The sequence below is a fragment of the Saccopteryx leptura genome, chromosome 6, assembly GCF_036850995.1.
Source record: "Saccopteryx leptura isolate mSacLep1 chromosome 6, mSacLep1_pri_phased_curated, whole genome shotgun sequence".
NCBI lineage: Eukaryota > Metazoa > Chordata > Mammalia > Chiroptera > Emballonuridae > Saccopteryx > Saccopteryx leptura.
Window position 1 is genome coordinate 146,174,739 of NC_089508.1, and position 15,007 is coordinate 146,189,745.

General features: G+C 38.2%; 1 protein-coding gene across 5 annotated transcripts in view; it reads right to left on the reverse strand.

The window, feature by feature from the left end:
* The window catches only part of PIK3CG (phosphatidylinositol-4,5-bisphosphate 3-kinase catalytic subunit gamma), a 124,410-nt gene that overhangs the window by 96,861 nt on the left and 12,542 nt on the right, over window positions 1-15,007 (reverse strand). For all 5 annotated transcript variants that reach the window (XR_010746217.1, XM_066342883.1, XM_066342884.1 and 2 more), the window contains 5 exons: window positions 12,931-13,077; window positions 10,873-10,963; window positions 9,736-9,866; window positions 8,688-8,799; window positions 6,596-6,753 (listed from right to left, as the gene is read on the reverse strand). Coding sequence is in view for 4 of the 5 variants with exons in the window: in XM_066342883.1 (XP_066198980.1) it covers window positions 6,596-6,753; window positions 8,688-8,799; window positions 9,736-9,866; window positions 10,873-10,963; window positions 12,931-13,077 (639 nt within the window). In the remaining variant the exon portion in view is untranslated. The remainder of the gene's footprint in view (window positions 1-6,595; window positions 6,754-8,687; window positions 8,800-9,735; window positions 9,867-10,872; window positions 10,964-12,930; window positions 13,078-15,007) is intronic.

Consider the following 15,007-nt stretch of genomic DNA (forward strand, 5'->3'; position numbering starts at 1 on the left):
GGTCAAAGAAGAAATAAGTGCAGAGATCAAAAGATATATACAGACTAATGAAAATGACAATACGACATATCAGAATCTATGGGATGCAGCAAAAGCAGTGATAAGAGGGAAGTTCATATCACTTCAGGCATATATGAACAAACAAGAGAGAGCCCAAGTGAACCACTTAACTTCCCACCTTAAGGAACTAGAAAAAGAAGAACAAAGACAACCCAAAACCAGCCGAAGAAAGGAGATAATAAAAATCAGAGCAGAAATAAATGAATTAGAGAACAGAAAAACTATAGAAAAAATTAATAGAACAAGGAGCTGGTTCTTTGAAAAGATCAACAAAATTGACAAACCCTTGGCAAGACTTACCAAGGAAAAAAGAGAAAGAACTCATATAAACAAAATCCAAAATGAAAGAGGAGAAATCACCACGGACACTGTAGATATACAAAGAATTATTGTAGAATACTATGAAAAACTTTATGCTACTAAATTCAACAACCTAGAAGAAATGGATAAATTCCTAGAAAAATACAACCTTCCTAGACTGAGTCAAGAAGAAGCAGAAAGCCTAAACAGACCTATCAGTAGAGAAGAAATAGAAAAAACCATTAAAAACCTCCCCAAAAATAAAAGTCCAGGCCCTGACGGCTATACCAGCGAATTTTATCAAACATTCAAAAAAGACTTGGTTCCTATTCTACTCAAAGTCTTCCAAAAAATTGAAGAAGAAGCAATACTTCCAAACACATTTTACGAAGCCAACATAACCCTCATACCAAAACCAGGCAAGGATGGCACAAAAAAAGAAAACTACAGACCAATATCTCTAATGAATACAGATGCTAAAATACTAAACAAAATACTAGCAAATCGAATACAACAACATATTAAAAAAATAATACATCATGATCAAGTGGGATTCATCCCAGAATCTCAAGGATGGTTCAACATACGTAAAACGGTTAATGTAATACACCATATCAACAAAACAAAGAACAAAAACCACATGATCTTATCAATAGACGCAGAAAAGGCTTTCGATAAAATACAACACAATTTTATGTTTAAGACTCTCAACAAAATGGGTATAGAAGGAAAATATCTTAACATGATAAAGGCCATATATGATAAACCATCAGCTAACATCATATTAAATGGCACTAAACTGAAGGCTTTCCCCCTTAAATCAGGAACAAGACAGGGTTGTCCACTCTCTCCACTGTTATTTAATGTGGTACTAGAGGTTCTAGCCAGAGCAATCAGACAAGACAAAGAAATAAAAGGCATCCATATCGGAAAAGAAGAAGTAAAGGTATCACTTTTTGCAGATGATATGATACTATACATCGAAAACCCCAAAGAATCCACAAAAAGACTACTAGAAACAATAAGCCAATACAGTAAGGTCGCAGGATACAAAATTAACATACAGAAGTCAATAGCCTTTCTATATGCCAACAATGAAACAACTGAGAAGGAACTCAAAAGAACAATCCCCTTCACGATTGCAACAAAAAAAATAAAATACTTAGGAATAAACATAACAAAGAATGTAAAGGACTTATATAATGAAAACTATAAACCATTGTTAAGGGAAATCGAAAAAGATATAATGAGATGGAAGAATATACCTTGTTCTTGGCTAGGAAGAATAAATATAATCCAGATGGCTATATTACCCAAAGCAATATACAAATTTAATGCAATTCCCATCAAACTTCCAATGACATTTTTTAAAGAAATAGAGCAAAAAATCATCAGATTTATATGGAACTATAAAAAACCCCGAATAGCCAAAGCAATCCTAAAGAAAAAGAATGAAGCTGGGGGCATTTCAATACCTGACTTCAAACTCTATTATAGGGCCACGACAATCAAAACAGCATGGTATTGGCAGAAAAATAGACACTCAGACCAATGGAACAGAATAGAAAGTCCAGAAATAAAACCACATATATATAGTCAAATAATTTTTGATAAAGGGGCCAACAACACACAATGGAGAAAAGAAAGCCTCTTCAATAAATGGTGCTGGGAAAACTGGAAAGCCACATGCAAAAGAATGAAACTGGACTACAGTCTCTCCCCCTGTACAAAAATTAACTCAAAATGGATCAAAGATCTAAACATAAGACCTGAAACAATTAAGTACATAGAAGAAGACATAGGTACTCAACTCAGGGACCTGGGTTTTAAAGAGCATTTTATGAATTTGACTCCAATGGCAAGAGAAGTGAAGGCAAAAATTAATGAATGGGACTACATCAGACTAAGAAGTTTTTGCTCAGCAAGAGAAACTGATAACAAAATAAACAGAAAGCCAACTAAATGGGAAATGATTTTTTCAAACGACAGCTCAGATAAGGGCCTAATATCCAAAATATACAAAGAACTCATAAAACTCAACAACAAACAAACAAACAATCCAATAAAAAAATGGGAAGAGGATATGAATAGACACTTCTCCCAGGAAGAAATACAAATGGCCAACAGATATATGAAAAGATGCTCATCTTCTTTAGCTATTAGAGAAATGCAAATCAAAACGGCAATGAGATACCACCTCACACCTGTTCGATTAGCTGTTATTAGCAAGTCAGGTAACAGCAAATGTTGGAGAGGCTGTGGAGAAAAAGGAACCCTCATACACTGTTGGTGGGAATGTAAAGTAGTACAACCATTATGGAAGAAAGTATGGTGGTTCCTCAAAAAACTGAAAATAGAACTACCTTATGACCCAGCAATCCCTCTACTGGGTATATATCCCAAAAACTCAGAAACATTGATACGTAAAGACACATGCAGCCCCATGTTTATTGCAGCATTGTTCACAGTGGCCAGGACATGGAAACAACCAAAAAGCCCATCAATAGATGACTGGATAAAGAAGATGTGGCACATATACACTATGGAATACTACTCAGCCATAAGAAATGATGACATCGGAACATTTACAGCAAAATGGTGGGATCTTGATAACATGATACGAAGCGAAATAAGTAAATCAGAAAAAACCAGGAACTGTATTATTCCATACGTAGGTGGGACATAATAGTGAAACTAAGAGACATTTATAAGAGTGTGGTGGTTACGGGGGGGGAGGGGGGAATGGGAGAGGGATAGGGGGTGGGGAGGGGCACAAAGAAAACAAGATAGAAGGTGACAGAGGACAATCTGACTTTGGGTGGTGGGTATGCAACATAATTGAACGACAAGATAACCTGGACTTGTTATCTTTGAATATATGTATCCTGATTTATTGATGTCACCCCATTAAAAAAATAAAACTATATAAAAAAAAAAAAAAAAAAAAAAAAAAAGAAAAAACCCATTTCTTATACAAAAATAAACAGGTAGGCAAATTTTATTTGCCAACAATATAAATGTACGGTATTTGTGTGAAATATGTGTTCTATAACTATTCAGTGAAATTTAAAACAAAATGATTCTAAAATACAATAAATTGCAAGTGAGCAAAACATTATTGTCTTTTTTTAATCTCTTCAGTAAGGGATACTTTTTCTAAGGAGAATTCTTTTTATCAGATCGTCATCACTGAAGTACATCCGCTTAGCATCCGGTGCATAGGGCGCTGCTCCAAAGACTAACACACAGTTTGGGGTTCAAACAGCAGGCCTTGGTTTTGTGTCCTTTTGTCTGATTACAGTTTGTTCCTGAACTTTCCACAGTTCTAGAAATAATTTATGAATATGGTCCTCGGCTAAACCAGCTACCTTGGGAAGAGGAGAGAGGTGACATCAAGGGGCACCTTTCTCTTTCAGTTCCTGGGACTCTCATCCTATGGCCACTTGCTAGGTATGTCTTTAAGACTTTGTGGAGAAAGTTCACCTTATACTTTAATAAAAAGTGGGTCAACAGTTTCCACCCTTCCTAACAGGTTATTCAGATGTGCTACATGCATTGATTAACTGTCAATTCAAAATTAGTGATTAATTGGAAATGAGGACAACTTTAATTCAAATGTAAATATATACATTTCCCAGTTTACCTAAAAAAACCCAAAAAAACCCCTGGCAGCTTCATTATGCAAGATCCTGAGATGCTATTTAGAGAGTTTAGAGATGTGTTTCCTGACCTTGAAGGACTCTATCTCAATAAGGGAACACAAAACTAAGAAACAAAATCTTCTGAAAGGCTTAGTAGTATATAAAACAAAACTGTCAAATGGTTGGAGTTAAATGAAAAAACGTGCTGCTCGTCTTTGTCAGGCTGTAAACTTTAGGAATTCTGCATTGTATGACTGTACGCACATATGTATGTGTGTTCGGCTCTTTTCCTATTGTGAGTAAGGAGGGGGGGTCAAGTTCAGAGAGGAGGAGCAGACAGGCAGTCAGAGCTTGGACCCTCATTTGCTCTCTAACTAGAACAGTGCTAGTTTTTTATGTTTTATATATTGCTTTCTGCCTGAGATGCCATTGCAGAAAGGGCTTCTTACCTTGAAAGTGTTCAAAGTGTGAAAACCTATTGTGATGTGTTTGAGTTTCTTTTATACTCTAGGCACTGAGTTAAGCATTCTACACATTTATTTTAAATAATCCTTAAAAAAATCACATGATGTAGGTCCTAGTACTCCCACTTTACAGATGAGGAAAGTGAGGTTCTGAAAGGATCAATAATTTGTATCACATACATATAGCTATTAAGAAGCAGATCCAGCATTCAAATTCAAGTTTGTCAGCCCATCCTTCCAACCACAATGCTATGCTGGCTCTGTGTCAGAGGCTCAAAGTACATATATTTACAGGCACTTAAATAGTATGCCAATACCTCAAAGCACAGCTCTCTCTATATAAGTACAATGACATTTATGAAAGTGTGTTTTTAGTGGTGCACATGGCCTAGATGTCACTTTAGTTTTAATGGCTTATGAATCAAGCTTTGGCCACAAAGTTTGGAGGAATGCTTGCAGACCAAGAAGACAGGTTGTGCAAAGTCTCCCTGCAAAGATCTCTTGCTTTGGGTGGAAATTTCCTGGAGGGGAGGCAACCTCTCTTAGGCACCTCCATACCCCAAATTTTTTCATTAAATGGTATTTTGAAACTCATAAAAACAACAAAGAAGACTAAAAGGGAAGTCCTCCTAGGATTTTAGGGTTGACATGGGAATGTTGTCAGCAATAGGACAGATAGTAATCCTGGGGAAAACTGCTAGCAGAAAGGAAGAGAACATTCACAGAAACAAGGAGAGCCTGTGAGGGAGGTTAAATTCTTTGTGTCTCATTTTACTGCTGCTTTGTTCAAAGTTAGTCAGATGAACTACCACCAGGAGAGGAGAACTGAGTGTTTTTCCTCATTTAAATGGTAAAATTCTTCCAGGTGTTTGCTTGTTTTTTGGTGGAACCATTTTTCTCTTCTAAGAAGTTGTCAAAACATATCATTTTAACATTAAAGAAAAACAGGACTGAAATGTGTCAAATCCCTGGAAATAGTCTGAAACCCGGTTGAGTTTACACAGAAAAACACACTCAAAATCCTAAGACCATCTGGCCACAGAGGTCTCAGTTTCTCTGACCAAACTTCTGGAACTGTGGGAGGGTAAGTCCTGTAATCACTGAAGTGAAAATCAGGCAGGAGAACAGACAGGTTTCAAAACAACACCTTCTAGTTTCTGTTCCACTGAGCTTCAGACCCATGTCACCTCCCAAGGAGAGCACGAGACTCAAGAAGAGACTCAGGAAAGCACTTACTCTTAAAATGCTAAGTACAAATCGAGCCACATTTAAGAGGCACTGAGGGAGGGGGCTATTTAAAGGGAACCAAAGGCCCATGTACATATAAACTGATCACGTGGTACCTCTGCTGGTCTCTTATTTGTATGGCTATAAAATTGGTATTTACAGTAGTAATTATAGTTTCTCTGAGGTTTTTTCATTCAGAGTTATTAAATTTGCAAGCATGAAAAATTTTACTCCTTAAGTATTTAAAATATTTGATAGTCAAAACTGCCTGTAGACCAGGAATAAATGGGAAAGAAGGCAGAAGGCGCCAGCGCCCAGGGTGCTGGGCAGACCCACCCAGGAGCTTGTTGACAGGGAAGCAGGACAAGCAGGACAGATCAGAGCTCTCTGCAGAACCAGTAGTCAAGCTGACAGGATCTCAAATGGGAAAAGGGACTGTCCTTTACAAAAGTGAGACGACCACTCTGGTGCAATGAGCATTCCTATGTTAGTAAGTTGATAAATATACACCTGTAGCAAAAATCAAGAGAAGACCGCAGTCATTTGAGAGTGCTGAAAACCTATGTAAAATTGGGATCTCCTAGGCAATGTTTTGGATAGATACATTTCAAAGCCTATCCTGCTTGCCAGGTGCTCTTTTCTAAAGCCCCCTCCTCAGTCCCAGTGTTAACCTGATGTTCTAGAATTGCCATGCCCACAAACTGCTATTTGGTCCAAGGTGGGAAGATTATTGAGAAGTGTCTTTCACATTTGGGGAAGGAATGGAGGAGATGGGTGGCCATGCCCGAAGGGGGTGGTCAGAGATGAGAGAAGCCTCAAAGTAGAGCAAAAGGTGGGCCAGCTGTGCACGCAGGCACCATCTGGCCGGGGTTCGCAGTGGGCGATCACCAGGGAGGCAGTTACCTGAAATTTCTGGAAGTGTAGGTTTGTCTTCTTTCCAGAAGTTCCCATCACAAACAGGAAGTCTGGGGTTAGCACAAATGGAACTCTCTCTTTATTAATGCCCAGGAAACTTTTGTAATTGCCAAGAATATGCCCAAAGTCAATATGAAATAAATTTCCTTAAAAAAAGAAAACATCTGACATCATTAACTGGCATAAGCGTTTGTAACAATACTCTGGTTTTGTTTATTTTTGAAACATTTTTTTAAGTTGCCTGACTATGAACTATCTTTGGTGATAGAGCTATTTTTACACTGTTTTATCAGCTGGTGGTATTTTTTGTCTTAGCAGGTGTGGGTAGTAGTAGCCACAAAACATTCTTTGAACCAACTGTGTTTCTATGTCCTTCTGGTGTTCTTTAAATGTCAGCCAAATATTGTTAAAATTCTCATCTCAGAATTATTCTAAGAAATATAAATCAAACCTCTGGCTAATATGTCATCATTACACCCAAGACTCTCTGGTGCCCTTTGTGTAATCACGTAGACGGTGTTTCTGTCTGCTGGGGAAAGCGCCTTTGCCTTTTACTTTTGAGCAGCATGATAGAAATCAATCATTTGAATCTCCTTTGGGTCAATTTCTGCCACTGTCACCATCACCACCACAATTACCATTATCTCTTTTCATTTGTATAATTCTCTATCATATGTATGGTCTATAAATGCATTATCTCTTTTGATTCTCATAGAGAGTAAGTGGTTTACCCCAAATTATGATTTTTCCAGACTCTACTCTTAAATTGGTTCAAATTTCTTAGACAAAAATTTTATGGCATGGTAGCCAATACTGACCACTGTCAGAGTGAACAGTGAATCAGTGAAGAGGAGTAGGTTCGGAAGGCAAAGCATTCACATATATTTTTTAAATTTTATTTAGACAATTTTAGAGTACATAGATTCAGAGAAAAAAATCTCCAGATCATTTTGACATTTGATTATGCTGTATATCCATCACCCAAAGTCAAATACTCCTCCGTCACCTTCTATTTGGATTTCTTTATGCCCCTCCCCTCCCCCACCCGCTCCTTCTGCTCCCTTCCCCTCCCTCGTACCCACCACACTCGTATCCATGTCCATGAGTCTCAATTTTGTGTCCCACTTATGTATGGAATCATATAGTTCTTAGTTTTTTTCTGATTTACTTATTTCACTCAGTATAATGTTATCAAGATCCATCAATTTTGTTGTAAATGATCCTATGTCATCATTTCTTATGGCTAAGTAGTATTCCATAGTATATATGTACCATACCTTCTTTATCCAATCATCTATTGAAGGGTTTTTTGGTTGTTTCCATGTCTTGGCCACTGTGGACAATGCTGTAATGAACATGGGGCTGCATGTGTCTTTACGTACCAATGTTTTTGAGTTTTGGGGGTAGATACCTAGTAGAGGGATTGCTGGGTCATATGGTAATTCTATTCTTAATTTTTTAAGGAACCACCATACTTTCTTCCATAGTGATTGTACTACTTTACATTCCCACCAACAGTGGATGAGGGTTCCTTTATCTCCACAGCCTCTCTAACACTTGTTGTTACCTGTCTTGTTGATAATAGCTAATCTAACAGAAAGCATTCATATTTAAAGATAGATATCTGTGAGTTCTTTTTGTTGCTTTTCTACAATATCTGACACTGTCGATTGTGCCCACCTTCACTAGCTTCTGGGATAGGATCCTATCCTAGCTTCATACTACTCTCTGACTTACACTTCTTAAGTCTCATTTCCTACATCATCTCCTATTACTCATTCTTGCGATCTAGGGTGATGACAGAATCTGTGTACCTATACAATGACTTTTAAATATGTGCACCAAACTTGTACTCCATTTAAAAATTCCTCTGTGCTGTGTTAATGTGCAACGGGTACAGAGTTTCAGTTGTGGAACATGAAAAACTTTTGGAGATAAATGGTGGTGATTGGTTACACAACAATGTGAATGTACTTAATGTTACAAAACTGTACATTTATAACTGGTTAAAATGGTAAATTTTATGCTGTGTGTATTTTACCACATTAAAAATAAATTGCTGTACAATAAATAAACTCACCTGTCTCTGTAATCATAATGTTGTCATTGTGCCGGTCGCCTATTCCAAGGACAAAGGTTGCCACACAGTAGCCAGCACAGGAATAAACAAATCTCTCCACTGCTGCCTGGAACTAAGGAAAATGCATCTGAATACTAGTTATGTTTTATCCACAAAAGCAGTATGAATCGACTACAAATGACTATCAAAAGGACATCATTCTGGGAACCATTTTCAGAGAGCAAGTTAGGTATGTCTGGTTCCTTTCCCATTGCTCCACTTACATTTTAGGGGAAGAGTCCATAAATCACAGTAGCATGAGGAGAAAATAAGAGTCAAAGGGGGACATCAGTTTAATCAAAGGGTTCACTTACTCTCCATATGTCTCTTGCCAACAACTCTATAGAACCCATGATCATTTCTTCCTTATTAGTGAATATGTGTTTTGCTTGTGACCACTTAAAATGTGATGAGGTCACAATCCATATGAACAACAGACTAATAAGTGCTACTAATTATATTGCCTCCCAAAGGCTGCTAACCATGCAAATGAGAAGTGCTAATCCTGTGCAGCAGAACTTGAAGCAGCAGCGTCTAGTGATGGATTCAGCACCACACTTCAGAGGAACAGTGGAGATGCCATTTTCAGCATCCGCAATTAATTGTTTAGATCACTGTGAAGTGGTAAAGCAGAAACGACTTTATACGGTGTGTGGTGTTTCCCAGGTAAGATGAAGTTTATACATGATAACGAAACTTTTCTGTTGAACAACAATAAGACTGTCATAAGGAGTGCTAACGAATTATCTCACAGAACCAAATTTTATGCAAAGTGTTCTTGATAATCAAAAGAGAAGCAAATGCTCACGGAGTTCTGCACTGAGCACTTCAGTTCACCATAGGCATGCTAGGTCACCGCAGGAAGGCCCTCAAACCTCTCCATGGCCTCACAGATAAAGGGCTTTACCCAACACAGCAGGAGGCATGACATGGGGAGGCCCTTTGAGAACATGAAAAGGCTACAAGGAGCCTTGGAGGAGCAGAGGAGGGGGGGGGGGCAGGAGCTCACCTTTTCTTCAATAGGGCATTTTTCTTTGAGCCAGTGATTCAGGACTTCATCTTTAAACGCGCCTGTGTTGCCCACTGTGCTTTGCTGAATTTTGGCAATTGTTGTGGCATCTTTCACAATCTCGATCATTCCTACAGGAGGGTGCACACAGTGTGATGTAAACTGGGGCTTAGTGCTTGACCCTGGGAGGGAGTGGCTATGTCTTTGTTGAGTGGAGGGCAGAAGACTATTTTCCAGGTTTGTGCTGCTGATGTTTTTAGGGGTAAGAGAAACAAAAGGAGGAGAATATGGAGGTTGTGTGGGACAGGCTTTCAATATCCCTTAATGAAAAGAGGAGAGGGTTGGTTTTGAAAGGTCACAAGTAAAAGCATTTTTATGGGTTGAGTATATCCTTCCTTACTTGGTAACCTATACCTTTTAGTTTTGTACAGTTCTCACAACATCAAACTTGGAAACCTGAATAAAAACATTTGATTGAAATTAAAATGTTAAATGTGGCTTTGGACGGGTGGTTCACTGGATAGAGCATCATCCTGGCATGCTGAGGTCACGGGTTTGATCCCTGGTCAGGGCACATATGAGGAGCAACCAATGAGTGCACAATTAAATGAAACAACTAAGTGAAACAAGTTGATGCTTCTCTCTCTTTCCCTTTTTCTTCCTTCCCCTCTCTTTCTCTCAAATCAATAGGGGAAAAATGTAAAATAAAAAGGTAAATATTTGTAATAGCACCTAACAGTGGAGAATATAATAGCTTTGATAATATGAATTCTGGGATATTAAAATAAGTGACAGCTATTTCTGTCTATTTTTAAATGTTGTTTGTGAGGGAGAAGTTGTGAAATGACATAGTTAGACAGTGTAGAGGTTGAAAAGTAAAAAGGAAGTAAAAAAGTAAAAAGTAAAAATGATTTCTCCTAAAATCATTTCCATGTACAGCCACAGGATTAGAATCATGCATTTATCTTCAACTTATCCATATTGAATTGGCAGTCACTTCACCAGCCTTGGAGCATTTTCTTCCTTTTTATATGGGTTATGATTGTAAGTTTTCAGTTAGTAAAGCCCACACTGAAGGAATTACAATCCTTTATGAGTAACTTTGTGGAACATCCATCTCCTGAGGTAACAACATACCTATTTTGTCACCAGTTGAAATGCACCCGTATGGCAGGAGGCACAGATCCAAGGATTCAGTCTCCCAGATGGACTCCATGATTCGTAGAATCTGGGCATCAAAACACAAAAATGTTTCCATTAAATATATACATTATATATTCCAAATGATATACCAATATGCATTATAAATGTGTGTATTTCTTCTCCTTAAAAAAATTCTATCTGGTAACATAAAAATATATAAGAAAACATAAAATACACTATATAAGCAACAACAATACTTTTATTTATCAGCCTGGTACTCTAAAGTTTCTAATCCTTGGGAGTCTGTTAATTTTGGTCCCTGAGATTTACTTTGGGGAAAAAGATAAATGGATTTCTTTTGAGATAGGTTTTAGCCATGATTCATCTATTCCATTCTAGTTATGTATATTTTACCACTCACACAAAGAATGTTCCACGTTACCTTCCTTACAAATTTTTATTCATAAGGCACTCTTGGGCTACGACCAAGACAACAGTAGCAACAATCATGTTAGTTAACATTTACTGAGTGCTGTTTTATGTTGATCCTTCCCATAGTGTGGATATAATTATTACTCACATTCTGCAGTGAAGAGACTACAGCTTAGAGAGCTTAAATAACTAGACCTCATCAGCCAGGTAAAGCGTCTTAACAATGAAACAAAGTACATGAAGGTCAAGTGCAAACATTCCCTCAAAATGAGAGGAAAATGAATGATCTTTTGTGTTTTTCAATTGTATCTTTTTTTTTGGTTTCTTGTATTTTTCCAAAGTTAGAAGTGAGGAGGCAGACAGATTCCCACATGCACTTGACCGGGATCTACCTGGCTTGCCCACCAGGAGGTGATGCTCTGCCCATCTGGAGTATTGCTCCGTTGTAGCAGGAGCCATTCTAGTGCCTGAGGCAGAGACCATGGAGCTGTCCTCAGTGCCTGGGCCAATTTAACTCCAATGGAGCCTTGGCTGCAGAAGGGGAAGAGAGAGATAGAGAGGAAGGAGAGGGGGAAGGGTGGAGAAGCAGATGGGCGTTTCTCCTGTGTGCCCTGACCAGGAATCAAACCCAGGACTTCCACATGCCGGGCCCACGCTCTACCACTGAGCCAATTGGCCAGGGCCTCAATTATATCTTTGAATGATTCAAAAGATTTTATATATTTATTGAAAATGTAATGAAGTTTCAAAAAGTTTGAGAGTTTTTAAATAAAAAATTATTTCCAGGAAAATACACATATCATTCTTGAAAAGAGGGCAAAGGGTATTATTGTTTCCATATAAGAAATAAAAAAACCCAGAAATATAGAGGGAATAGAAAATATGACCTTATTTAAATAGTCTACATTTATATCACTGTGGTTTGCCTAACATGATTTTAAGTAAATCATGTTAAATATTAGAAATTATGTTACCGCTACAATGTTGAACTATATAGAATATAGAGAGTATCACTTTGTAGACTTGTGGAGCTAAAGTTTATCTAGAAATGTTAGAAAATAGAAAAATGATTAATATTGACATCTTCACCATTAACCTGCTCTAGTCATCTGTTCACTCTTGTTATTTAACTGCATGATTTCTCCAACCACCTACCTGTTCATCTTCTCTCTTTTTCTATCAAATCATTCACTTGAGTTTGTACATGTGGGTGTGTATCAAAGTTGATGTATTTGAGTACCTGTGGGTGTGTAGCTGTGTTTATGAATATGAATGAAGTGAATGCTAGGGGTTGATGTATCTATGTTCTATGTTACCACAGGAGGAGTGGCATGTATAAAACAGAGGTTAGGTGAGGGAGTAGACCTGGCTATTTGGAAATGTTGAGTATGCATCCTCTCAGGAATGGACAGAACTGTGATGCTCACTAGGTTGCATAGCTAATGGTCTACAGCCATATTCCCCTGCTGAAAAGTCTCTATTATGTAATCTTTGATGACCATCAGACAGAATAGGAGAATGGAAACAAAGTCAGCAGAAGGCATTTTTTAGATCTAATATACTAGAATTAGTTTTTCAGATAATTGAAAGAAAAAAAAAGATTCCCTAAGAGTAGCATACCTGTAAAATAAGCATGTCTTGGCGTAAGTCATCACCATGTTTAAAGATAATTCCAATTGTTTCATTTGATAGAGCTGTAGGGTCGGCACATTTAAACTCCAGCCAAAGGGGCTTTTTCTTGGAAGCCATCACTTTACATTTTTCAACCTGTAAGGAAATAGTCAGATAGATGTCTTGATACACAAGGAATACACACTGCAGAGACACACATCTTCCTGTGAAGTGTCACTAAAAATAACTGGGACAAACTCTTAGTTAGAAAATGACTTTCACCCTGGCTGATTGGCTTAGTGGTAGAGCATCAGCCCAGCATGTAGATGTCCTGGGTTCGATTCCTGGTCAGGGCACACAGAAGAAGCAACAGTCTGCTTCTCCATCCCTCCCCCTCTCGCTTCTCTCTCTCTCTTTCTACTCCTCCTGCAGCCATGGCTGGATGGGAGCAAGTTGGCCTCAGGCACTGAGGATGGCTTCATAATCTCCATCTCAGGTGCTAAGAAAAGCTCGGTTGGAGCGATGAAGCAATGGCCCCAGATGGGCAGAGCATCGCTCCCTAGTGGGCTTGCCGGGTGGATCCTGGTCCAGGTGCTTGTAGGAGTCTATCTGACTGCCTCCTTTCTTCTCACTGAATTAAAAAAGAAATAGAAAATGACTTTTGTGATTTGGGTAAAAATTCAGAAAGTGTTCTCAGCAAATCTGAAAATGCTAGCGAGAGCAATTCACAACACTTAAACCAATGGTTCTCAATGTTTGTTCCAAGGAACCCTAAGAGTCTGTGAAGATGCCTAAGAGGTGTCATCCTCTGTACTCCCCACTCTGACAGGACCCCTCTAACATAGAGCAGCTGTCTTTATTTATTTGCCTTCCCCAAGATTTAATTTGAGAAAAAAAATATTTCTATTGCTACCACAATATCTAAAAACTGTTACTGCACAATCACAAGTAATAGGCCAAATATAGTAAGATAAAGTGTAACTGCAGTAAATAGATATTTGACACTCTGGTACAACACCTCCTCCTTCCAGAAAACCCCCATACATTTAAATAAATTCAAGGAACTTTGTGGGAAATGTGGCTTAGCAGCCCCTCCCTCCAAAATTAAAAAATCATAGGAGTTCTGACCACAAGTGAATTTACCATGCATCAAAAATGTGATGTGGTCTGTTAAAAAAGCAAGCACAATCTGAAGCTGTATTAATATGTTATTATTCTTTTTTTTTTGACAGAGACACCATGAGAGACAGAGAGAGGGACAGTGACAGGAAGGGAGAGAGATGAGAAGCATCAATTCTTCATTGTGTCACCTTAGTTATTCACTGATTGCTTTCTCATATGTGCCTTGACTGGGGGGCTACAGCATAGCATGTGACCCCTTGCTCAAGCCAGTGACCTTGGGCTCACAACAGAGACCTTGGGCTCCAGCCGGCAACCATGGTGTCATGTCTATGATCCCACACTCAAGCCTGCAACCTCCTGCTCAAGCTGGTGAGCCCGCGCTCAAGCCGGATTGAGCCTGCGCTCAAGCTGGCGACCTTGGGGTTTCTAACCTGGGTCCTCTGTGTCCCAGTCCTATGCTCTATCCACTGTGCCACCACCTGGTCAGACAATATGTTATAATTCTTACTAATTGCTAATTGGATAAGGACAGAGTATAGTGTGAATTTTTACTATAGGCCAATTTGCTGCTAATTGGATATCAAATAAACATGAAGGGACGAATTTCCTCTCCAGGAAAATATCTTTCAAACATGAAAGTGGAATAAAAGATTTTACAGACAAAGAAAAAAAAGAAAGAAAGAATTTCTTGCCAGAAGACATGCACTATAAAAAAATACTAAAGGCTGAAGGAAAACAATGCCAGATGGAAACATGGACCTACACAAAGTAATGCAGAGTACCAACAATGGTAAATACGTGGGTAAATATAAAAAAATGTTCTATCCGTTAAATCTATTTTAACTGTTTAAAGCAAAAACAATAACCACATATTGGGCTTACAATATATGTAGAAATTAAAAGCATAACAAAAGTAGTATATACTGTGTAACATTCTTAGGCATATATGAAGTGGTTTGCTACT